The sequence below is a fragment of the Haliaeetus leucocephalus genome, unplaced genomic scaffold, assembly GCF_000737465.1.
Source record: "Haliaeetus leucocephalus isolate CR32 unplaced genomic scaffold, Haliaeetus_leucocephalus-4.0 Scaffold2, whole genome shotgun sequence".
Taxonomy (NCBI): Eukaryota; Metazoa; Chordata; class Aves; order Accipitriformes; family Accipitridae; genus Haliaeetus; species Haliaeetus leucocephalus.
Window position 1 is genome coordinate 14,624,272 of NW_010972438.1, and position 25,428 is coordinate 14,649,699.

General features: G+C 36.9%; 2 protein-coding genes across 3 annotated transcripts in view; one reads left to right on the plus strand and one right to left on the minus strand.

Moving 5' to 3' along the window:
- APPL1 (adaptor protein, phosphotyrosine interaction, PH domain and leucine zipper containing 1) overlaps nt 1-12,381 on the minus strand; it is a 28,990-nt gene extending 16,609 nt beyond the window's left edge. The window contains exons 1-8 of the mRNA XM_010572535.1: nt 12,194-12,381; nt 7,414-7,512; nt 6,272-6,331; nt 4,262-4,333; nt 3,347-3,434; nt 1,711-1,752; nt 821-879; nt 184-330 (exon numbers count right to left, since the gene is read on the minus strand). Of these exons, the coding sequence (XP_010570837.1) occupies nt 184-330; nt 821-879; nt 1,711-1,752; nt 3,347-3,434; nt 4,262-4,333; nt 6,272-6,331; nt 7,414-7,512; nt 12,194-12,247 (621 nt within the window). The 5' untranslated portion in view covers nt 12,248-12,381. The remainder of the gene's footprint in view (nt 1-183; nt 331-820; nt 880-1,710; nt 1,753-3,346; nt 3,435-4,261; nt 4,334-6,271; nt 6,332-7,413; nt 7,513-12,193) is intronic.
- Nucleotides 12,382-15,167: 2,786 nt separating this feature from the next.
- HESX1 (HESX homeobox 1) lies at nt 15,168-22,158 on the plus strand. 2 transcript variants are annotated; one of them, XM_010572546.1, is made up of 5 exons: nt 15,168-15,271; nt 19,830-20,088; nt 20,201-20,406; nt 20,719-20,820; nt 21,789-22,106. In XM_010572546.1, exons 2-5 carry the CDS (start codon nt 19,875-19,877, stop codon nt 21,885-21,887), a joined length of 621 nt encoding a protein of 206 aa, XP_010570848.1. In that variant the 5' UTR covers nt 15,168-15,271; nt 19,830-19,874; the 3' UTR covers nt 21,888-22,106. The 2 variants fall into 2 exon arrangements, with proteins under 2 accessions (XP_010570848.1, XP_010570856.1); XM_010572554.1 differs by having other exon boundaries at nt 15,174-15,271; nt 20,006-20,088; nt 21,789-22,158.
- Nucleotides 22,159-25,428: the final 3,270 nt, after the last annotated feature.

Sequence of the window (25,428 nt, forward strand, 5' to 3'; positions counted from 1 at the left end):
AGCTAATGACAGTGTTCACAGCACCAGCTACGACAGCTACAGGGATGAGAATGGGGTATGTCTTTTTCTCCATTTGCTTCCTTGGATTGCAAAAGAGGTCTTGCAATGGATTTCAGTACATCAACTTTCATTAAGTATTTTACGTCGTCTTTCAGACCTACAGCTTTCAGAATCTGAAATTACCTGAGCTTGCATGTATCCTAGCAACGGTTCTAGCATAGCAATTTTCTTTTTGTACTGAAGAGTATTTAATGCACAGAAATAATGCATCATAGTCTGATGCTGTTTTTTCCTTGAAGTATATACATCTTCTGTAACTTCAGCCTTGATCTAAAGAGACACAGACAGGGGGAGGGAGAAAAAGGAATGTTTGAGGCTTGGTATTCATCATATGCCTTCTGGACAGCTTTACAGCCAGCATGGAAAAAACAACACAGGAAATGTTCTACCTTCTATCATCAGCAATTGCATATTTTACCCTACAATTCTGCTTCTCTAACTTATACATGAGAGATACATGAAAAACAAATACAGCATTCTTTTATCCCTGGAAAGGGTGGTTATTTCTTTAAAAAAATAAATTGAATATAGTATCACAATCTTAATCCTAGAGCATTTTCAGTGTTACAAACACAGGCGTGTATTGGGGAAATCTGCTTTTCTGCTCTGAAACAAACCGTCTAGACTACTAAAACATAAACTATCAAACTTCAGCTGGAATCTGCCATACATTGTCTTCCATCATACATATATGTATTAGATGAAAATTACTTCTTATCTCCTCTAAACATCTTTATATTAAGTATTTTATTTTACAAACCTTTTCATTTTCCCTTCTTTTTGACAACCGACTGTATCTGGTAATGGCAGCATCATGGTCTAAGCAATGAAGAGAGAATTTATGATCATTTTGATAAATTAATGACTTATGAAACAGCAGAAAACCTTTTATATCACTGTGTGTTGCACAGCCAGCTGAATGCAAAGTTCTGTCATATTAAAACCTCCAAGAATTGTTCTCGCCTGTTTATAATTACTTCACTGCCACAAATACTTGGGCTGTAGAAAAATACTAACCAGATGCAAATATGGCCAAATTGTTACAAATTTCCCTAAACATCTAATATTCTTCAGAGACAGAAGCTTTCTGTAAGTAGAGACAACTTTCCATTATGAAAACCTGTATCTAATCTTTTTTGCCTCTAAACCAATGAAGCAATTTACATTGAGAGAAGCAGAATCCTTACTTAATCCTTACTTAAAGAATATGTTTCTACAAGGATATAGTAGAGTTAGCTAAAAAAAGTAACTTCCAACAATAGGGAAGAGAACTATCAAACTAAATTTAGGGAGGTAAAATTTATTAATCCAGTCCTGACTTTAAGAAGTGAGCTAGCACCTTACTGCTTTAGTAATTTTGGTAGCATAATCCTAAGTTATTTAATAATTATATATACATTTTAAGTATTGTAAAAAAGATTAATATGTAAAAAAGACTAATACTGTCAATTTGCCTTAACACTTCAGTACACAAAGCAGGGATTTACAAGTGAACCAAGGAAAGCTGGGTGCCTAAGTATCACTGAAAAGAATTACACCTTAGTTAGTCACTTTAAGCCTTACAAATATCTTCACTAGTTTTCTGAGTAAATAATCTACAATAATACTGTCATCTTGTAATATCTATAACATTAAGTATTTTACACTTACCATTGCTTGCAATTTGGAAAACTTCTTTTAGAGTTAATATCTCTACAAAACAACATATCACAATTTAAGTAAGTTGTTATTAACATAACATTTATATATTAAGGTTTCTCATGCAATGTTTCACTATTGAACACTTGTAGTTCACACTTTGTACCATACTGAGTTACCAGTACAAGCCCTATGTGGTCAGGAAAGTCTGCTCCTAGTTAAGGCCCAAGTATCACTTATGTGGCTGTCCAGCTTACCAAAAAAAGATACTGTACTGTACTAAGTTAAGGAGGAACTTCTTTTCAAAAGACTTTGAAAGACATCGTCAATACAAATGTGTCACCTATGGTTCTGGTCTGAGCTGTGGTCTGAGTTGGGGAACTGGAAGCACTGGAGACAGGGAAGTATCACTAGATCAAAGGAAAGCCCCAAACACATTATGATTCCTCCTACCTAAAATTAATCAAGTTCTAGATGGTTACTTAGTCTCACTGTGTCAAGGAACAGAACACAGTACAATACTTAGCACTTGTTCTGATCTTGACTGTGGTTTTGTGTCATATTACAACATAAACAAGCAGAGAGTGGTGTTCAGCTTTATGGTAAAGCAAAGACAAAAAAGCATGGAAAAGCTTTACAGAAAGTGTCTATGAAGTCGATAAAGAAGTATGGTGTCATTAAATACTACATCAGCTGGTGGTTAAAAACTTCCAGTGGGAAAATTTAATTTGCGATTATTGCCTCATGGATGCTTTTTCAGTAAATATTAACAGATTTTTCCATGTTCTGAGGAGTAATATTAGCCTTGAGATACTCATGTTCCCTTGCTCAAAAAGCATAATCTATTTAATCCATAATTTTGTAACAAACTATAGCCAAAGAAGTATTTCCCAAGATTTGTAAAGGGCTACAAGACTTATGGAAGAGTTATAATTTTTATTTCAATTTAGACTTAAAACGTTCATATGTTACATATAGCCACTCTAGGATGTTCACATTAGGTATTTAAGTTATTTTGGTTTTAACTCTTATCATTTATATTTTAAGCCCATTTGCCACACCAGTCTATTCACTTTGGCATCTCGAGTAAAATCTATCAAAATCAGATACATTATATATTATTTTAGACCAGGCAGAGTAAGATACAACTGTTAAAAAATAAGAAGTTGGAAGCGTCTTATGCCTGCATATAAGAAGCCACCTGTATTACCAGCAGAGTTAAAGAACCACCTTACTAAATCTTAATAATATAATAAGTACTACAACTTTGGCACTTTACCTTTTGAGTTTAGTCCAGCCATCATATTGATGTCATGGTATTATTATATATATAAATATTTCCTGAGCATGCAAATTATCTGCAAATTATTCTTTCCTAATGTTTACAGTAAGTGCAAAATTTTCATCTTGAATAGAAGATAAGTGCTTCCATAATATAATATTTCTGTGTTAAAGTTCTTCAACCGTAACGATCTCATGAATAGAAATAACTTACTTTTTTTTTTTTTTTAATTGGGAGATGCATACTTTTGAGAGCTGAAAAATACGTGGCGTATTCTTTTTAGTGAAACAAGAGCTATGGAGATTAAATGCTATGTTTTTGTTATTGCTGCTGTTGATAAAACCAGTATTTGTTCAAGCACTCTACCTTTTAGATCCCTTTCTTTAAACTGGGTAATAGGAAACATCATTGCATCCGCAAGTTGAGTTGAAAGTACTGCGTGGCAAGAGCTGAGCTGTAAAAGACAAGAGAAAGAAAGAAATTTTAGGAAAACAGTGCTGAGACTAAATTAAATCAAATTAAGATAGGCTGACATCAATTTCACTCAAAGATGACATGTACAACTCAAACACAATTTTGCATTCATTTTTTTGCAGCTATTCTTTTTTAGGTTCCTGATCTTATCACTAGCTTTTTATATAAGACCTTTAGAGTTTAGCATTTGTCCCTACTTTTCCAACTTTATTCCAACTTACTGGATCATGTCAGAAGTGGCCTCATACATTCTGATGACTAGTCAGTTTATTTCTCAGTTTGCCTCCAGCTACATCACAGCCCATCTTTCACAGGTTAGAGGTAGAACAACTGTGTTCTTCCTCCCAAAATGCTGTCTAAGCAGTGTTAAGTGTCAGGGATCACAGAAAAAATCCCAATTCAGATCTTAAGTGTGCTAAGCTGTCTTTCGTAAGAATCAGTCTCTGTCTCTAATACAAACAGCAGGAGGTTCATTTGTCAGTCAGGTATCTAAAATCAGACAATACAAATACCTTCATGAAATTATAGTTTCTAGCTGCCATTCTGTAATGTTTTTTGTTTGTATCTCCAGTACATTAAACTACATTTTTTCTCAACAGTGTATCCTCATTTTGCTGAATTGATTCTTTACCTTCAGGTTATATAACTTCAAATATATGCTGCAATATACAATTAAGTGTTACCTTATTGACAAATGAAAGCCATTTCTGTACCTCCTATCTTAAAAAAAGGCTGGAATGATTAAGCAAGTTAAAGTCTACACATGACAACATTAGCAAAGTAAGTGAAACAAATACAAGTACTTGCCTCATCTATCACTTTTGCAAATTGTTGTAGAGTGGAAGTCATAACTTCATCATCTCCCCCTAGTGGGAAACGCTAAAGGAAAATAAAACAAGGCATGTTGTTTGCAGTGTTTTCTGCCATTCATAAAACTGTATTAATCATGTCTATGAATGTATTAAGTGTTCCATTATTTTAAAATATTATACAGTTAAGATACACTGAAGCACTTCTTTATTGTCCTGTGAAGAAGGAATATTTGGGGGTGGCAGGAAGTAATAAACAATTCTCATTTTTTAAAAAAATCTCTTTAAAAAATAGATTAATTAATCTAATTAATGATCTTATAAATTAATTAATATATTGTATTTTACAAAATCAGGAAAGACCCAGACTTGACATGTATGAAGATTTTTATCCAGCTTTGCATATTATTTTAAAATTATTAAAAATTAAGCAATATTTGGTGTTCATCTTAAACTTCTAGATCTTACATTATTTGAAATTTTTAAACCATCCAGAAGAGTGTACTTCTCTAATGCCCTGATGGAGGCAAAACTATGACCAAAATGGTCACAACTGAGAAAGAAATAATTCAGTTAAAACATTATTTGTGTATTTTTAAGCTAATCTCCTGACTGGGAAAAATGCAGTCCAAAGGAGACAAATCAGAAAAATAAGTTAAAAGGTCCAATGCTAATTCAATTCTTCTTTTCATTTACAGCAGCTATACATAAAACACTTGGAAATATAAAAAACACCCAACTTTTTTATTAAAAATTTTGAGCACCTCCTTCCAGCTTGTTAGTTCCCCCTCCTTCTTATCAATGAATCTAACAAACTGTACTTGAAATAAGGATATTTAGTGTATATTTTGATATCCGTAACTGCTAGTGAATAAGAATATCTTGCCCTAATTGGTTCTTCTAAGCTGAAACTAGTTCTTTTCATTTTGATTTTGCAAATACTATATTTTTGCTAGAAAACGGCAGAAACAGTGCCATTTATTAAATAGCTGTGTCATTAAAGTCACTTTGGAATTGTATCAACAATGTTAAAGCAATTCAAATGACAGTACTGCAGCTACTTCTAAACAACAAAAAAAAAAAGAAATAATTTAATTCCTGCTATAATTCAGAGTGTGCACACACATCTTAGGCAGCATTTCCAGTCTGTCATTAGGAATATAAGACTTCCCCCCCCCCCCCCCCCCCCCCCCAAAAAAGACACTTTACATCTTTCTATTTCTCCATCTCTTCCTAATGGGACTACTGTAGGTATGAATACTCACTATTCTTTTGGATCAGCACCATTGTGTTTTTGATCCTATCTGCATTACACCTATTTGTTAGTAACAATTAGCAAAGGAAAAACAAAGTGTCATCTCACACCTCTAGAAAGACTCACGAAATCAAAATAATTTGTAACTAGTACTTTTTCCAGTTCACCTCATTAGGTGGAGAATGAGGATAGGGAATGCCAGCCTCCCTAGAAGAAGCGACTTTTTGTTTTTAGCGTGCATCTGAGAAAGGGGGTCCCAGCAGCATAGCTCCAAATAGGAAACCCTTCATAGTACAGGCTACAAGTGGAGAAAGTTATGGATTCCACAATCTGTGCTTTCAGAGATGGAGTTATTCTCATGCTAAGAGTAAATGATGGTTGTTAAATGGAGACGGCTATGCAATCTCTTCTCTTTGTGACTAGTAAAAGTAAAGCACTTAACAGTAAACAGCCTTATAAAACAAAACCAAAACAACACCACCACCCTAAGCAGCCCCCAAAATGCTGATCCAAAAGTAAAATACTTCAAACTTACTAATATTCATCACAGTTAAGAGGAATTTCATTCTGTTTTAGTTGGAAGAACTATGATGAAGACAGTAGATTCTTTTGGCAAAGATTTGAGCCACCAACTACAGAAATTACTTTATCTGGACTAAACCTAAATACATTCTACAGTGTGCTCTGGCAGGTAAAAGACTACAAAAATACATAGTCCTGACCACACAATGACAACAATGATTTACACAGTACCTGTTTCTCATATTCCTTCAGAAGCTTTGAAGTCAGATGAGTTGCTGCACTTAATTCGTTCTGATTTAAAACAAACAAACAAAAAAACCAAAATCAAGCTTGTTACTTTTGGATTTAAATTAATACTAAAAAAAAGACATATTTGAAGAGGAAACTATTACAAACATAGAACTTAAAATCTGACTACAGATTTTCAGAAAACCTAAGTTAAGCATCCTGCCCTTCCATCTCTCTAACATTATTGAGAGTTACAGGTAATTGGTATTTACAAATACGAAGTTCACAACCTGTACTATGTGCATCGATCTCTGCATTTTTTGTGTTATGCAGTGCATATCTGCATTTAATTATTTCAAATTAGCTGCCCTACTTACTGAGTATTAGGAATTTGTTATCTGTAAAGGAAAGAAAAGATTACAATGAACCTCAGTACTACTGCATTACAAACTGCTCTGTACTTGTACACAGACAGGACCTAATTAGCAGATTCATGGTATCGAACAACTTCATCTTTCATGATGTAGTTGAAGCAGAAGGCACAGAAATTAAAAGCTAAGTAGAAAGGCAGTAAAATAAAACATAGCAGCAAACCTACAATAAACACAGTAGTCATTAAAGTAAAAACAACAGTAAAATAAAAATATGAAAAGCAAGAGTAACAAATCAGTAAAAAAGTCAAACAGTTCAGGTATAAACAAATTAAAAATACAGCCATAAACTCAGTTGTTCAGAAAAAACATACAAAATAGATTCTGTCTTTGGCATAGAAGTGCAGTTACTTATAGATGATGAGTGAAACATGAATATATTATGGGTAAAAAATAATCTCCCACTTGGTACATACTATTATATACACTAAAATCATGATGGGAAACATTTTCAAAGCACATGGGAAATAAAATAGAACTACTAAAAGACCAGAAAATCTTTTTACTTGTCATAAGAAATTCTGTTGCAAAAGAAATCACAAGAATTTAGTCTTTAGCACTCCCTAACATACAGGAAAACAATAATTTAATTATTTTATTTCACTTCCACATTTAAAGAATGTGGAATTTAAAAAAAAAAGCTTATAATAATTTCAAAAAAAGCAAGAGACATGAAGTGCTTTGTAGTGCCTTCAAGAATTTCATTAACACTACCTGTGCATCATATATTCTGTGCATAGCTTGAAATAACTGATTGATGTAATTGGAAATTGCAGCAGCATCTTCTTCAAATACTCCCAGCAAAGACCGTGTCTGCAAAAATGAAACAGCCAAAACACTAACATGTCAAGTTAGAAAAGTAGTATTTAAATGTCGCAGAAATTTAAAACTTAAATAGCATTGTTTCAGGTTTCATTACGGCAAAGTTTATAGACCCTCCAACACTGTTTGCAGGAATGATACCTGTTGCAAGCCAGAGAATCTTAAAGATATCCAAGCTCAGCCTCACTCCTACTGTCAGCTTCTCTCCAAGTTAAGACAAGTACATTTTCAGAAAGAAAGGACCAAGGGAGACAGATAAGTGTATAAAAAAGTTGGAACCGTGGGCAACTACTGGACCCACTATAGTACATCTCTAAGGAAAAGGGTAAAGATAACTGGTATTAAATAGCATGCCAGGTATACACATTTCTTCTGCAGTGAGATCAAAACAAAGGCTGTGGCTTTCTGATACTATCCACCCTGCACGAAGACAGCTGCTGGCTGTGCTTGGACCTATAATCCACCTGGCCAACAACAGTCAGTTCCGTGATCAAAAGGCTGAGGAACTAAAAGCCAAACCAAAACACTACAACCTACATCTTATTGTTCTTAAGATACATGTTTCTCCCCCTCACCACTCCACGGTGAAAGGGATTGAAAAGATCTGTCCTTTTGTCCTCACCCCAGCTTGTCAGCCAGTCTGTTCCTTAGTTGGTGTGGTGCACAAGCTTGATAGCTATGCAACCTATTGCACTGCCTGCATCACTGATGAAGGTGCTTAACAGTATTCACCTCAAAATCAACCTCTTTATCACTGTCCACCGATTAGACTTCAGTTTTTCTACCCAGGTCACAGTCCTCCTGCAACACCATACTTCTCTGTTTTGGCCAGATGAATGTTAACCAGAGACCGTGTCAGAATCCCTGCTTAAGTCAAGGTAAATGACATCCACTGCTCTTCCCTATGATGAAATGACCGACTCCGGATGAGAAGGCAATCAGGTTGCCATAATTTGCTCTTAAGCTTAAATGAGATGCTGACTCAGTGTTCTTACATCCTTTTTGCACTTGGAAGCAATGTTACTCCTCACCATGAGGACATCAAATAGATTCCTTCCACCAAGACAAAAACCCAAAAGGGGGAAGAGCAGAGAATGTACTTATAACTCTGCACAGGCTACATTTGCTTTTCTTAATCTAAAATATTGGTTGAGATGCTTGGATGTAGAAACTGGAGTATCGCTTGCAAGACCCACAAAATAAACCCTTTAACTCCAGTAATGTTTTAGCAAGAGGACTGTGCTTTCTTTTTAAGTTTACACTAAAATTTATGTACAGACAGAAAATTGAAAGAATTGTAAGTACATAACTGGGTTTTCCTCCCAAAATTATGACTGTTAAACACTTGAAATGGGAAGTTCTCTTTCTTGGTCTTTCCTAGGCTAAGTAACTGTGGTTTCCTCAAAAAGGGAAGGAACTTAATGGGACCTGGAAAAGAATGGAAGACTGACACAAGTCTGGACATCAGGAAAGCCTCTCTCATGAGATCAGTGAAAAGCACTGGATCACACTGCATATGAATTGTGGAGGTTTTATTATTAGGGGTTCTTGCTGTGTCAAAGACTTGTCTTGAAATGACTTAGACTTTAGCCCATCTCCCCTTGAAGCATGGAGGTCTTTTTCAGCTACTTTTCTGATTTTCTGCTTTTAATGATAATCAAGGAGTACATATCAAACCTGTACAAAGTATATTATTTGACTATTCTTTTGACATTAAATTCTTTTATTTAACTTGAATTAGATGCCTGGCTGTCTCACAAATATTATCATACCACATAATGCCTACAAGATACTTAAATATTTAAAAAAAATCAAACATCATCCTCAACACAATAAATCACTTTAATGGTGGTTCTAGTTAATAAAACTAGAAAAGAGGGGTAGAGGAGGAAAAAGGTGGAGGAGAAGTCAAATGTTTGCCAAGTGTGGCAACACATTGTGTCATCCTAATAGCTGTGACTCTCCCATTAAAGGAGACATACATGAATGAATGAAAAAGAAAAAATTACGTAGTACCATAACCACTGAATTATATACTCATGACCTTTAAACCTCAACATAAATAAACATGAACTTGTAATTTTAAAGGAGTATCATGTGAGGTTTCTGGATTATGCTTACTCTTTAAAGATGAACACTGTGGAATAAAAGCATTTCTGTATTTTATTGTAAAAATAACAGTTATTGATGTCTGGACTTCAAACTGATATTGTATGATATTGATGGAAAGAAAATAATCTGAAACTGTACACAAGTTATGGCAGACTATTCCTTAGCAAAAAAATTAGAGGAATTATGTATTCATGTTTCTATTAAAACTTTGCATCATTTTGCACGTTCTTTAAGATCCTTTCAACCCATGTATATGAGCAGGTACACTAGAAACTGCCAGTGATAAGCTGCACAAAGAAACAACCTAGTTAGAAGTCAGTGAACTGTTAAGCATTCTATGTAATCGTATGTATGGTAGTGTAAGTGACATGAGATAAAGCCTGTACTATCAAGTCTCTTGGCTTTTTTATTGTGCAATGCTTCAGATATGCAAGTAAGTCTGAGCAAAAACTCTCTCTAAATATATATATAAACACTGAGTATGTGTGTAATATATGTCTTAAGTTAATATTTAAATTGCACTGCTTTGCACAGCAAAAGACAATGTAAACTTGCCTTTGGTTTATGTCTAAAAACACAGTGGTTACATTTTTATCCTGTGACAAAAGGAAATGAATGGGTTTTGCCATTTAAGGAAAGCCTTTCCTTCCCTCAGATTAAGTTTGATATGAGGCTTATAGACGTAAAGTTTGTGTCTGAAACATGTCTAAATGTGCAAAACTCCAGTCCATAGTTCAGTACTAAAAAACAACCTAGGCTGATGATCTTTTTCAATATTACAGCATAAACACATCAATCAGAAAGTCATGGCAACTCCTAAAGAAAGCAAGGTTTTATTCTTTCTTCAAGCAACATTTGTTGCCATTTTCACTGTACTGATTTCAAAATAATAGAAATGAACTAATGTAATAGAAGACCACAGAGTCCTTGTTATGTCCTTCTACGAGGTGGTTAGCCAGAATTCATGTGATATATTAGGTTGACTGAAGGATGTAAAATTTTGTACCTAAGATAGAAGAAGATATTGGCATGACTAATAATTTAAGCACATCAAACTCAATCGGCTGAGTTAGGCTTTGCTAGTCTATATCACAAATAACCTCAAATGGAAGATTCTAGAATTTATAATCATGTTCCAATTTCTTCCATGTGCTTCCCAAGTGGAATTCCAGTCTTGAGTGCTTGGAACCGCCCCCCCCCGCCACTTTTTAGGGATCCTAAGTTTATCTTACATTCGACATTTCCTATAAATATGGATAGTTCTACCTTCTGTATACTAAGAACAGACCTTCAACAGATAATTTTGTTAAATTACTACTATTATAACACTTTCAAAAAATTTTCCTCTTCAGGGGAGTACATCATGTTCAGTCTCTGGGCCAGAGACCATACTACAGGCTAGATCTCATCTAACATCTAGTATTTGAGCTATATGGGGCACTGTCCTTCAGAAAGCAATGATACACTTTCTGCATGGCCTTCTTCTGCTGCCTTTTCTAATTTGTCCCTCCACTTGATGGAGATTTGTTAAAATGGTTGTCATTTTAGGGGCCAAAATTCCCTATTAAGCAAGTGAAGGTTTCTCTTCCTGTGGTTGAGGAATCAAAACTACCCATGCGTATGTTATTACAATATAGGAAGTCTCGTTCATCTACATAAACAATGCAGCAAACAATTCAAAAGGCTGTAATAAAAGGAAATATATTGTAAACTTTTTTTTCCATCTAGGAAGAGCAGTACAAAGTACTTGCTGTTGTTGCTGCCAGCAGGAGAAACCAGTGCAACCCAATAAAGCACTTCCTTCTTAACAGTAGTATAAAAGAAATGCCAATGCAATATATGGCATGACTGATGAAGGTCAAGTGGCAGAATGGAAGTGAAGGTATCAGGCCTCTCAGCACCATGGGTTTCCCACCTACTCACAGCATTAACAGCCGCCACGATAATCTCATCCAATAACTGCTTTTCATATGTATCTATTAAACATTAACGCGTTTTTAGTACGAGACTAAGATAAGAAAAATCCTCTTGAGAAGTAAGGCGGGGTTTTGTCGACACGAGGTCTCCAAAATAAATCACGAATGTAAACGTGGGGTGGGCAACTAAGGGAGTCAATGCGAGCTACCACCCTGGCGCCCGATGCTGAAGCACAGTACCTCTGGAAAATCGTTACCGAGCTCGCTGCTCTACGAACAGCTCATCAGCCCGCCGCACACCTGGGAGGAAGCGGTGATGCAAACGGGAAGAAGGCGTCGCCGAGACTGGGGCGACCGGGGCGACTGCCGACGCTGACAGCCCGAGAGCTGTCAACTCCTGGCCCCAAGCCCCTGCCACGCCACAGGGGCGAGGAGGACAGGAAGGCACCTGGCCGTGCGCGCAGCGTCCCTGCCCCGCTGCCGGGGAGGGCTTCCCCCTCCTCCCGACCGCCGCCGAGGCTCTCCAACCTCTCCCCGAGGGAACGCGGGGGCAGGGAGCGAGAGGGGAGCAGCGCTAGGCCCGACGCCCACGGGTTGGGCCCGAGCTGGCCTTCACCCACCGGCCTGCGTCTTGCCTCTCGTACCTGGGGGCTGTCTTCCAGCGTCTCCTCGATGGGGAGCTTGTCGATGCCGGGCATGGCGGCGGCCGGGGTTGACTCTGCGCCGCTGCAGCTCCCGCACCCCACCGCACGCCCCGCTGGCCGGACCCCTCCCCTTCTCCCCAGTCACAACACAGCCGCCCCCGCCCCGCTTCGCGCCGGATGTCCCGCCCTTCCCCCCTCCATCCTCCCCCCTCCACTCCCCGCTTGGTCTTTCTATTGGTTCTCCCATCCCGCCCGCCCAGCTTGTTATTGGCGAGCGGGCCCATCTGTTTGCGTACCCGCGCGCGTGGGGCCGTTGGCGCTGAGAGGTGCGTCGTGCTTCTGCGTGGGCGCGCGGCTGCGCTCCCGCCCTTCGCCGTGGCGGCTGCCCGGAGGGGGGTGGGGGTGTCGCGCGCGCTGCTCCCGCTCGCGCCCCGGCTCGCGGCCCGCGTGCCCCTGCCGCCCGCCGTCCCTCAGGGCTGGGGGGGCGGGGGGGAGGGGCAGAGGAGCGCGTCCCCCTGTCAGTAAAACGCGGGGCCTTTCGGCCGTCAGATCAGCTCCCGCTTCTCCCGCCGCCCCGGGCCGCCCCCGGTTCGGGGAGGTGAGTGGGGAGCCGAGGCAGAAAGGGATGTTTCCACGCCGAGGTGTCTGTCTGGCGGTGCCGCGGGCAGATGATGGTGGCCAAGCGAAGTTGCTGGGAAAAACCACGCAAAGTCGGTTTTGTTTTTTTTTTTTTAGCTTTTTACCTTTTCAGTTACATGCTCTGTGTTACAATTCAGTATGTCCCCCTAGCCCCGTTCGTGCTGGATGCTGCTGTCTTCTGGCTCAGAACAGATAAGACAATTATCGGGGGCAGAACCACAGTGGGACTAACGCTGTTCTGTCCCTGTCATGAGGGAAGCATCTTTTGCACTCTTTTGGTGTGACCTGGAGTGTCTCTTTTGAGAAGTCCCTTTTTATCGCTGCCATGTTTTTCTCCACCGTCCACCAGGGCTTCTATCAAAAAAGTATTTCTATCCCTAACTACCGAGGACTTTCTGTTACCAAGTGATAGCTTCAGCTGCGGACCTGGTGTTCCTGCTTGTGTCTTAAAAAAAACCAAAAACATTGCTGACTGCCATTTTTCCCGTTCAGAAGCAAGAATATAATCAGTTCTAATGGACTCCCTACTTCCTTAGGCTGGATAAGCTTGGTGCTGTAGGTTGGTGGCCAATTTTAAATGCTTAAAACTACTGTGTGGGCTCGCTGGAATTGAACCAGATCGTTGTGCACTGTTTAAAGAAGAGCGTATTCTTCAATTGCCCTCTCTGATTAGTATGTTTTGACCAAAGTTATTGTACTTTAAATTATTCCTACAGGTTAAGCAATTCATATTTTAAGAGTAGGTCTCTTAGGATGCGTTGAGTATGTACAAATTGCTAATCAAGAATATCCGTCTAAATTTCCATTAATTTAAAATCAGATTAAAATATACTGTGTGTCAAACAAGAGGCTGCATAAAATTCTCACACTTAAAACTAGCAAAAGCAAACCCAAATTTTACATAATATTTGAATTTGCAAACTGGTTCAACTCTGAAATTATTTGATGATACTTCATTTCTGCATTTTAATAGATGATTGGTAACGTTTTAGATGCATCTATTATTACAGCTTAAAAAAAAAAAAAAAAAAGAGGGTGCTCCCTTCCTGGTTTTGCCTTTTTGTGGCCAGGTGAACTTAGTATAATATCAGATTAGAAAGTATACCAAGTCATCTGGCAGAGCAAATGATTAACTATTGTGCAGTCTTGCTGTGGAGACCTTTCTTTATGTTGTGTCAGATCATGTTTTACCTTTAAAAGCAGATAAGGGAAAAGGCTGGTATTAAATTACAAACAAAGTTGAGGGGGGGAGGCGGGGGGGGGGGTGCGGGTTTTTTTGTAGGGAGTGGTGAGGAAATTTCAAAGTTACAACTCAGTTCACTCAGTTCATTTACCAGCTCAGCTGGTGGTGACTCACCTGTCTGAAGCAAGTCACACCACTTCTCTCTTTCCCTGTCATATGAGGGTAATAATATAGAGTTATCTTACAAGGTATTTTAAAGACTAAGTCTTGTATCTGTAATTATTATGTGACAGAACGCTAGCATTGTTTCATGACCTATATACATGTGCATAGCTTTCTGGTTTTGAGATGAGTTAACTTGTGACTAAGTTTTACAGCAGTCTTCTGTAAGAAATGCTCTCTGTTTTGTACTATAAGATGTATTTCCCTAGCAGAATTCAGGAAGGTAGTGACGTGAAATGGAATTGGTTTTAGTTAGCCTTGTATATTTACAGCTATAAGAAGCAGAGGAAAAAAAGAACTTTACCTGCTATGAGTAGAGAACAGCTCTTTGACAATTAAATGTTTTGTAGAAGAAAAACCAAAACACTAATAAATATATCTTTAATGTGTAGAAATGTGCTTTGGTATCTCAGCTGGCATATAGCATAAAAATGTGTCTTGTTCCTGTTGATCTTAGCTATTCAGTTTAATGATTCAGTTTGGTTTAGTAGCAACAGAGAGGCCTTTCTAATAATTTCGTAGCATACCAGGGCCTATTAGTAGTCGGCTTTTTTAATAGAGCCCTTATGTTGAAACATTCTGTAAGATATTACTACTCTTGTTCTTACCTTTTCCGTATGTTTTTTACAAGTGTTACAAAGAATCAAAAATCTTTATTTGAGATACAAATTTGACAGCAACAGATGAGATTTGACAGTAATGAATTTAAGAATCCCTCTGAACTGTCTAATAAGTGTGTTTTTAGTGTTACACTTTTTTCAGCATTGTGGGGTTTTTGTTGGTGGGTGGGGGTTTTTTTGGGGGGGGGGGTTGGATTTGTGGGGTTGTTTTGTGAGTGTTTTTTTGTTGGTGTTTTTTTTGTTCTTCCTGCAAAATACTCACGAAGAGGCCTTAAAAATGGGGGGAACTAACACTTGGCACTATGTAAACAGGGAAAAGAGCAGCCAACGTCTCTATAGAGGATTCCAGATGTGTCCCCCAATGGAGAGAACATTTTGCCTCTGCTGGAGGGTGAAAGTAGCTGTCTGGATAAGGTAGGCTTTATTCGCATGTTACCCACCGTTTCTCAGACTTCTGTTAGTTAGTGCCACCCTTGGTTTTACCTTGAATTTATCTGTATCTGTGTTCACTTAATCTCCCTGGATAAAAATAGCTTTTACTTCAGCCAAGAAATAGCTAACTGCTTTTAGTCATGTTTTGTGAAAATTGGTGTTAAGAGTTTTGAGGTATTCTTGCCTAAAAAAAAAACCCAAACAACCCACAAACTAAAAACTTTTGAGTTTTGAAGTTGGCTTTGAATATAATCTTTGTTATTCATGTTCAAAACATATTTGAAAGTGAGCTATATGCAGCAGAATATCTGAGGTGGTGAAATACTTGTGCAGTGGGGTAAAGAAGCTGTGGGAAAGGTGAGTTGAAAGGCAATTTTTTTGAGTGTGATAAGTAATCAAGAAAGATCATATATGCCATTTATACCTTCTTAAAATGCTGAAAATATTGCATAGGTTGTTGTGAAAGGTGACCTGGCAGTGGAGTAGCAATGGGTGAGAATAGCAAAAGGTAGCAATAGTAAGCATTGGGGTTTCAGACCAAAGCCAGCAAGAACTCTTGGTGTGGTCTCTTCAGCTGGTATAATCAGAGTCCTTAGAGGCTTCACATCTCTAAAGAACAAGAGCTTCATCTACTAAACAGATGAACTCTACTGTCCCTGGGCAAAAAAACAGTGGTACAAAATCTGAAAGGGACATTAGTTTGCTGCCTCATCAAGTATGTGATGCTGTAAGAGGATTGGATTTGCATATCTAAGGAACAGTGATTTCTCCTATCATTGATTACTTAGGATTTTCGACTTAATGTTTGTTGTGTTGCTCTAATTACCCCTACAATGGTGTTTAGCTAAAACTCCATAGGTAGTTTCATATAGGTTGCAGGGGAAGTATTGATCATTTCTAATGGGCCAAAATAAGGAAATACAGTTTTTGAGTGAAAGCTCAAGGTCTATTGACACTTGCAGTGGGAATTCCTAGAAATTTACTACAAGGTATTCTTGGATCTAAAACTTCAAGTTTTCTGCCCTGTGGAAAATACATTTTCATCCTTATTTCTTAGAGAAAGATTTGTTGACTGTTTATCTTGATAACAAATAGCTTTCTTCTACAACTAAGCAAGCTGCTGTTCAAAGAAATCTAGCAACATTTGAATGCTGGACCTTCAGCCAGACTTTCCAGTAGATTTATCTCTACATATATGTTGTTTTAGAATTATAGAATGGTTTGGGTTGGAAGGGCCCTTTAGAGATCATCTAGTTTCAACCCACCTTTGGGACATTTTTCAGTGGATGAGGTTGCTCAAAGCCCCATCCAACCTGACCTTGAACACTTCCAGGGATGTGATGGAATTTTGACATAATGCAGACTTCTTATCTTTAGAATAATTTCTCTTTTCTTGTGAAATTTTCATAAACAATTATGTGGAGCTGCATTAGCATTATAAAGGTCTTTTAGATACATGGTGTTTCAATTTCACTGAATTTCTCAGAAATTGGAGAGCATAGTGTGAGCATCTACCTTGTGACCTTCTGAATTGGTACTTGCTATTCCTATGTGCAGTTGCAGTCATGAACTCTGTTTAAAAACAGGAGTGTTGATATGTTTCAGTGACTGCATTGCAGTCTCCAGGTCTGATTCAATTCAACATTGAGCAAATGAACGTAATATGATTATTTTAATAATAACACTGTTACTCGGATAACATTGCTGAATGAACCTAACGGCTAGGCAAGGCTAAACACCAGGTGGCAGTATTTGGCGAGCTTCTAACCTGTCCCTAGCAAATGAGTTAACTGGTTTTGGCCTATTTTATGAAAATTCTTCTTGAGAGTTACAAAGACCTCTTTTCCCTGAAAAGTCATTAAAAACTCTGAAAGAATGAGTGTTTCCAACTGGGAATTAAAAGCAGACTACCCTAAAGAAGGTTTTTTCCATCTTCCACAATCTGAGAGACCAAAAATAAGTTATAATTCTTGGTTTACTTAATGGTTAGCTTTGGGAAGATACGTGCCTCTCATAAATGTGTCTCTTACCACCACATATGCCTGTCTTTACTGATAGTTCTTGATAGCTTCCTGAGAAGAACACCTATTAAGGTATTTACCACTTTGAGACTTGAAGTATGTAGTAATCTGAGTCTCAGCTGTGTGGCTCAGGTTAATGTCATTCATATTCATCCAGAAGAAATAAATATTTTCTGAAACGTTTTGTATCACTGCTTGTGTTGGTTTTTTTTAAGTTCTTAAAAAAAAATTAGTGGGCTGTATTTGGAAACTAGCTATTTATATTATAATTATTAAGAGGTTTTTTGTATTATTAAAGTTTTTATCCATTAGTTTCTGGATTCAAGAGGCTATGTCTCTATTCGCAATCATGCTTTTCACCTCTTTGAGACAGAGCAATCGTTAAGGAGCTCCAAGTTCAGTACAGAAGGAGATGCATTGTTTTCTTTTTGACTTAATGTGTTTTGTGGGAATTTTTTTTTTTTTTTTTTAAGAACTGGTGTTCTATGTAGAGCCTGTAGAGGCAAAAACTGATCTACCAGTCACTGCTGTGTAAGAGGCTTTGCATTATCTCTTTAGTAACCTCTGGACTTGGTGTGCAATCTAAATACTTAAAATAACTGCCAGCAATCAAGAAAAGGAGTCCTGTTGCTTTGTTAAGGTCATAGGTTGCCTTGTTGGGAACAGCTGTACTGAAACATAAAGGGCGGTAAGGCCCTTGCTTAACAGGGTTTCCCGCTGACCTCTAGTTCACCAAATATTCCAGCAAGCAGTGGTTTCATACATAGGTCCTTATGGCTTTTTTGTGTGTCTACACTTTGTGGTTGCTGAGGCTGTTAAATGATGGTTGGAGCTTAGCTTGCCTGTGGTCATTGCAGTTATACTGATGCCACTTCAAGATCCATTGATATGTGCTGATAAGGTATCCTTAGTAAGATGACTTCTTGAATTGTCACTCTTTGATAGATTGGTTTGACAACAATATCACTGCACAACACAAAGTCAGTCCAGTAAGTCAACATCCTTCAGCTGAACATCCTTCTGATATAAAGCCACATATGGATTGCATTTTTCCTCTGTAGAATCTCCCTCAGCACAGTATCATCAATTCTAGACTGCGCCATTTCTTTAGCAATTTTCCTGCTTCTGTCTATTCCTAAAGGTTAGTCTTGGGTTGCTTACAAATGTACAGAAAATCAAAGTGGAGGTACTGTTTATTTCCTTAATATTAGTTGGTAGCCATGCGAAAGTGATGGATTACACAGAATAAACTACTCTGAGAAAATGGTAAAACAAGAAAAAATAGAGGACCAGATTTTTCCTCTAAAAGCATACAGTCCTACATGCTCATGTGCTCCTAAATAATGTGCTCCAAATTAAAGGGTTTATGTAAGAGGGGTCACTTTTGCATCCTGAAATTAAAATATTGTTTTCATTTTTGCATGTTATAAAATAAAGCTTTGTCCAAAATAAGAAAAGGAGGAATCTCTGTAGAGAGGTTATCCTGAACCAAAAGCTGGTTTTGAACATGTGACGTGAATTGCTGTGTGGCTGACACATGATAGGTGGAATATAAAAATGTTATAGTTGGTACTTTATAATGAATGAAATCAGAATTCTGTTTTCAAACTTTGAACCTCATTACAAAACCTTTACCTCCTTTCTCCCTATTACTCATGATTTTTGGTCATTTTAAGTGTTTGCTCTGTAGGACTTAAATAAATTTCTATTGGTTATAAACCTACAAGAAGGAAGGCATATCTAGCAGTAAAAGGATGTTTTTAAACCAGTAAATTTGAGCATACTGCTTCTATTAGTGTAAATTTTGTTTTTATGTTGTAAAGAATGATCAGGAAATTTCACATACGGTATGTTTCAAAAAAGCTGCAACAAAGTTATTTTAATAAGAAAAATGAATGCATGAATTATTTAAAATAGTTGGTGCAACTGTTCCTGTTAACTAATCCAGGCACTCGGAAGGCAATTACACTGAGCTTTGACAACATTGCCAACCCGCTGCACAGTGCCTTATGCCAAAAGCTATTGTTGTTCTATTGACCATGTTCACCATTACATATGCATATGAAAATACAGAGGCATTTTCATTGGGATTACCCTAATAGCATTAAGAGATTATTTTTTAAATTTCCTTGGAAGGAAATTCACTTAAATGAGATTACTTATTACTTGACTGGTTTCCTATCGTGCTGCTATGTTTAGGTAAGTGGAGTCCATTAGAGTATAAAGTTTTTTAAAAAACTGATTTTATACATTAATGATTTCAAATAAAAGAGAGGTACTATATTTGTGCACAGCTTCTTTTGAGAAAGTTAAGTCGATGTTCTGGTTAGGAGAGATAACACTTTTTGTCCCTCTTGGTGGCCCCCCTAGTGTCACCATTAGTTGCTAATTACTTGCAAACAAATAAACAATTAACTCCTCGTGCCTCTTGGTGGGAGAGTTTTCATTGACATGCTAAAACTTTCTAATAAAAGATTTTAATTAATGACGTTGCAAATCCAACCCCCTTGTCAACATAGCTATAAGGAGGACTTGTGGAGAAATTCAAGTACAGTACACATGCTATGCTGGCTGAAGGTGAAAGCATGGCAAGTACAACACTACGTGCCGCTAATACATCAGCGTCTCAGAATCTTCAGAAAGTGTCTGGTTTTGTAGAAAATAAAACCACACCATGCTCGTTTTCCATTGAAAGTATTTTGGGACTGGAGCAGAAAAAAGATGGCATTCCAGCTGTGAAACCTCACAGACCATGGATGGATGCATGCACCAACTTGGGTAAGTCAGTCTGTTTTGTAACCTCTCAAGCTTTTACTCCTTTAAAAATGTAAAAAAGTAGTTTCTACTGAAAACAAGTAAATTGAAACTCTCATTTGCTTGCTTTTTCTAGTTTTAGGTGATGACAGTAATCCTCATCTGCAAATCCCTGTTGTTTGCTATGAAAATCCTTTATTTCATGCTAACAGTAATCTGGTGCAAGAGGAGAAAGTTTTGAAATGTGAAAAATATTTTTCAGTCACTGAAAGGCTATCTTTCAAACGAGAATTGAGCTGGTACAGGGGTAGAAGACCAAGAACTGCATTCACTAGAAACCAGGTAGGGATTTTCTCAGTATTTAATAAATGAATAACAATGTAGTTGAGTAAAATGTTGGTAGAAGCCTATAATAGCTGAATAATTCAGTATGATGTACCTCTGCAGAGAGAAATGTAATCAGGAACTACTGTAAATTAACAGTAATTTTGCTAATTTCAGCAGACCTATGTTTATGCATGGAATCAGAATTGTGCAAACACTGCTTAGAAGTCTCCTATTGAACAAACTAAACGCTTTTTTGTATTTATTTTCTTTTATTACTGCTATGAAGGTAGTGATAACTATTCAACAAGTGTGTTTTAATCTCCTCAGATTGAAGTCTTGGAAAATGTTTTTAAAATGAACTCCTACCCTGGCATTGATATTAGAGAAGAGCTAGCTCGCAAATTAGATTTAGATGAAGACAGGATCCAGGTAATTAAAAATGTATTTGAACTTTTCTGTAATTCTATCTATATGTACTCTCTGGTTATATAAATAAGTAGTTCGATAGCAGTAGCAATAATTTTAATAATCACAATTTAAAACAATGTAAATTTATACATGTGGTATGCCCTCAATGATTTGTGAAATGGAAGCCATTGAATTCCTTCTGAAATATGAAACTTTCTTCCATAGCATTGATGAGGTATTCATCGCTACAATGTTTGTTATATCTGCTCTGTTAATCTCTAGTTATGTGCAGAACTTGATATTTGCCTCCACATTTTAAAATCATGTTTATATTATGCTTGTCATCATTAGAAAAACAAATTTGAAACAAATATTGAAATAATTTGTATGAATGTCTAAGTATTTTGTGAGACTGTCAGTAGAGAGCATACATGTGTTAAACCAATGTTTGAGCCTATGTCTTCATCTGGCTAAAAGCAAAATCTACTTGGGGATTTTAATTATTGATTTCCGGTAGTCCAATGTGATAAGAAGCATACCATAAACATTAGAATTTGGGCCTCACCTTGATGTTTATTAAGCTTTTGATGCAAATATTATGTTAGGGTTGGTGGGAAGCTTGATGTTGCTATTAATTAAGCAGCTGAAGGAATAACACCTTAAGACTTGCGTGTGAATTCCAGATGTTCAGGATCTTCCAGGGTCTGATTCAGTGTCACTGAAGTTAATATTAGTTTTTATAGTAATTACAGTGAAGCTGGTCCTCACTTTCCAGTTAAGCTGGGGGTATTATTTTCTTCATCTGCGGTGTTAAAATTATTGCAGGTAGCTACAGGCCATCATCTGCAGATTTTAAATTTGTATTGAACTTCCAAACTAATGTCATTACACAAAATACTGTAAAGTTGTGTGAGTATTTTTAAGTTTCAAAGCTTATTCTGCTTACAGTGCTGTATTTCTGAAAAGCACGCCTTTTCTTTCAATTTTAGATCTGGTTCCAGAACCGTCGTGCAAAGCTGAAAAGGTCACACCGAGAATCTCAGTTTCTAATGGTGAAAAATACTTTCACCTCCAGCCTGCTAGAGTAGAAAGAAGGATGGTTTGCTGTTACGGCACTACAACAGCACATGAAGAATTATTGGAATTATCATAACTTGTATTAAGTAGCGGTGATATATTAATTATGACTTTATCCCCAGATTTGAAAGTTTATCATAATTTTCATTGAAATAAACTAAATACTTAAAGTTATTATAATCTACTTTTTGTGGAAAAAGTAAACTTTTCCTATATATTTTAATAAGTATTTTCAGAAGAGTTTAGATATTTTTGAAGTTTAAAAAAATCCAAACCCTAGGTTGCACAAGACTTTCAGCTAGTATGAATTACAGCAGCTTAACTGAAGATGACTTAACAAAGCTTCATAGGTTTAAAAAAAGCCTGTTTAAACACTGAAATACACAATATGCAAAATAGAATTTGCTACCTGAAACAGTTTGTGTGCTACATTGGAGTTTAAATAGCTTATTTATAAAGAGTATGATAGTTTTCATAAAGAACATAATTTTTAGAAAAAGGTGTCCTAAATGGAAGGGCTAGTATTCAACAGACTGTTCAGTTTAGAACAATTGTTTGGTTTAAAGAAGCTGAAAATTATAATATTTTTATATCATATTTTAATTAATTTAGGATAGTTGCCTATTTAATACTTGAACTTGGCTATTTCCAAGTTAAATTTAGGGTGTTGAATTCATTTTTATCAAACAATACATGAAAGTATCATATTTGATATTCAGCCTGAAGTCTACATGCATAAGGAGAGCCTTATACAAAAAAATCCAACTCTTCCTGGCCACGATGTAGGAAAACATTGTAAGTATGCATTTACACCGTTCCTTGTTCAGCAGAGCTTTAAGCACTTGCTTGAAGTGCTGGTGTCCTTCAGTGAGACTTCAGCCTGTGTTTCTTAATAGAGATATGTTCTACATGGGCCCAGCTGTATATACAAAAAGTCATTTTGTGTTAGGCTGATGGTTCAGCAGAAGCACTGACTTTAAATGATATTTCAATCCTTAAACCTGAAAGAAGTAGTAAATCCCAAAGAATTTAGACATAAAGCTTTGTTAATTGCGTTTTCCCACTTCGCTGACTTGAAAAATAAGTTTTATTTTGAACCAAAAATATTTTTACAGTAGTCAAAAAAATGAACTGACTCATTTTATCTGATTTTAAAAAAAAAAAAAGCATAGGGAAAAATTTTGAAAACTAGGGAGAGGAAATCATGTGAGTGCTTATGACGTTCAAATTGTTTTTATCTAACTCAGAGTATAGATCTCAGACTAAATATCCCACATTGAAGGAATGCTTAGCCACTGAGCTATGATGTTGGTTTCCAGATTTCTTGTGGAAACACTTTATACAAAGTACTTTGATATTCACTGGAGGAAAAATTTGAGCCAGTCTTTAGTCTACGTACCATAGCCACCAGGCTCATTCACAGTCTGACACTCAGCTTCTATGAACTCAGTTAGGACACTGAGGACGTAGAAGTCAGCATATCATTATTAATATAGGCTAAATATAAATAGCAAAAAAGCGGAAAAAAATCCATAGCATCTTGTAGTGTTTTAGTAGTGCAAATACAGTTAGATTGTTCTTCACTTGCACTTTCGTGTTTAATAAAATGACAACAGATTTTTTTTTTTCTTGGCATGTTACTTTCAATGTAGTATAGTCTCTAGAAGAGGTAGGTCTTAAAATTTTAAAGACCTATCTCTACTGCTTCCAGACAGTTTTTGATTCCTATAACTCTTCTAACATGGTCTGTTTTTCCTTCGGTATGTGTTCTTTCTTACGACATCTCTTTACATTTCAGTTGTTACAATGGATGATTTAATGTAGCTTTGCTGAATGTTTGCAAGGTATTGCGAAATGGAGTTAGTTAGGATTTTATGAGATAACGTTGTACCTGTTATATCATGAACAAACCAAGTATTGCTCTTCCTTTCTTGATGCTTGCATCCATGATATCTGCTGTCCTATAGAATGGAAGGTAAGTTTGAGAAAAGCTGTGATAGAAAAAGCTTAGTTTTATGTAGTCTCATATTAGGAAGACTAAAGGGGAGGGTTATTTGACCTCAGTCCTTAGTTGATATTTTGGATGATAGGTTGAGATATAAGAGTTTAAATAAAAAACATTTCTATATTTTCTGAAAAATATTACTGAAAATCTGCATTGCTTTAGAACCAGGCTACAGGTAATTTGCCATTTTGTGTCTTTAACTTCATGGGCCCATTGCCTTCATTTTTGTAGAATCTCTAAAATCTTGAATTGTTTGACTTTGCTTCTGGAAATCCTATTTCAGTGTGAAAATAAAAACTTTTATCCAATATTGAAATGTTAATTATTCATGCTTTGTTGGATTCAGGAAATAACATTAGTAACAACTTCTGTTGTATCCTGCATTCAAAAAATGCTAAGGGAAATGGAACCAAATCCATTAGGAATAGTTTTTAGAGAAACTGGAATCTCAATTCAGATGCCTACCTGATCTGTTAAAGGTAAAGACAATATTGGGAGTGCATGAATTCTATTTTGTTTTTCTTCTCACCCCAAAACATATATTGCCCATAGCTTAACCTTACTGCAGGTAATTTGAAACTATTGTCTACTTTACTGCTGGAAACAAGGTTTCCAGCAGCAACAGATTAGACTAATCTGTACAGATTGATGCCTAAGAACCTTACTCTATTATCTGGCAAATACCTAAATACACCTAATGTCTCTTATAATGGAGCTTGTCTCAAGTGACGGAAGTCTGACAAAGCAATTTAAGAGGAGTAGAATAGTAGCAGAATAATAATAGCACCAGCCCTGGTATCCAGCTCTCAATTAGCAGATGTTACCAGAAGGATGATTGGTGTAAGGTAGTACGAGTGTAGCACATACTCCTGAAGGGCAGAAAGTTTAATATCATAATTGCATTATTTGCTTCGTCTTGGCTTAGTTTGTTCTTTCCAAAGTAAATGCATCAAGAAGTTAAAGGAGAGCCTCAACTTTACATTTATACCTACTTTGACCAGCATGGGGTTAAATTGTGACCATCACTTTCTCAAATACAGCTGAATTTTTTTTCCACCTTAAAAAAATATGCCTGGACTTCACAGGATTTTCTAATCTTGTACTTCCTGATAATACACAGCTTTCTGGGCTAGCTTGGTAATACATGCAATACGTGATGTTCTCTGTCTAGGCACAGCGAATCCAAGTAACAGTAGTGGATGAGACTGTCAGAAGAGGCTACCATGCGTGCTGAAATCTGGTCCCACTCCCGTTTTTGCATACTTTGCCTTGCAGTGTTTCTGTTTGTCTATCTACCCTTCAGAACTGTGATCAGAAAAGTCTCAGTCTTCTTGGTTCCTATTCTGACAAGATTTGTGAAGCCACAACCTCCTTTACTTCCAGCCATGTTGCCTGGCATTGGTTCCAGTGATCAGTCGACCCTGTGATAAGCTAATACATTTACTAGGATGGTGAAAAACTGTTATAGCAAAAAACCTGGCTTGTCGTAATACCTTAATATTGGCAAGCTGTTACGTCAACATCCATCAAATAGGTCCAGTTCCTGT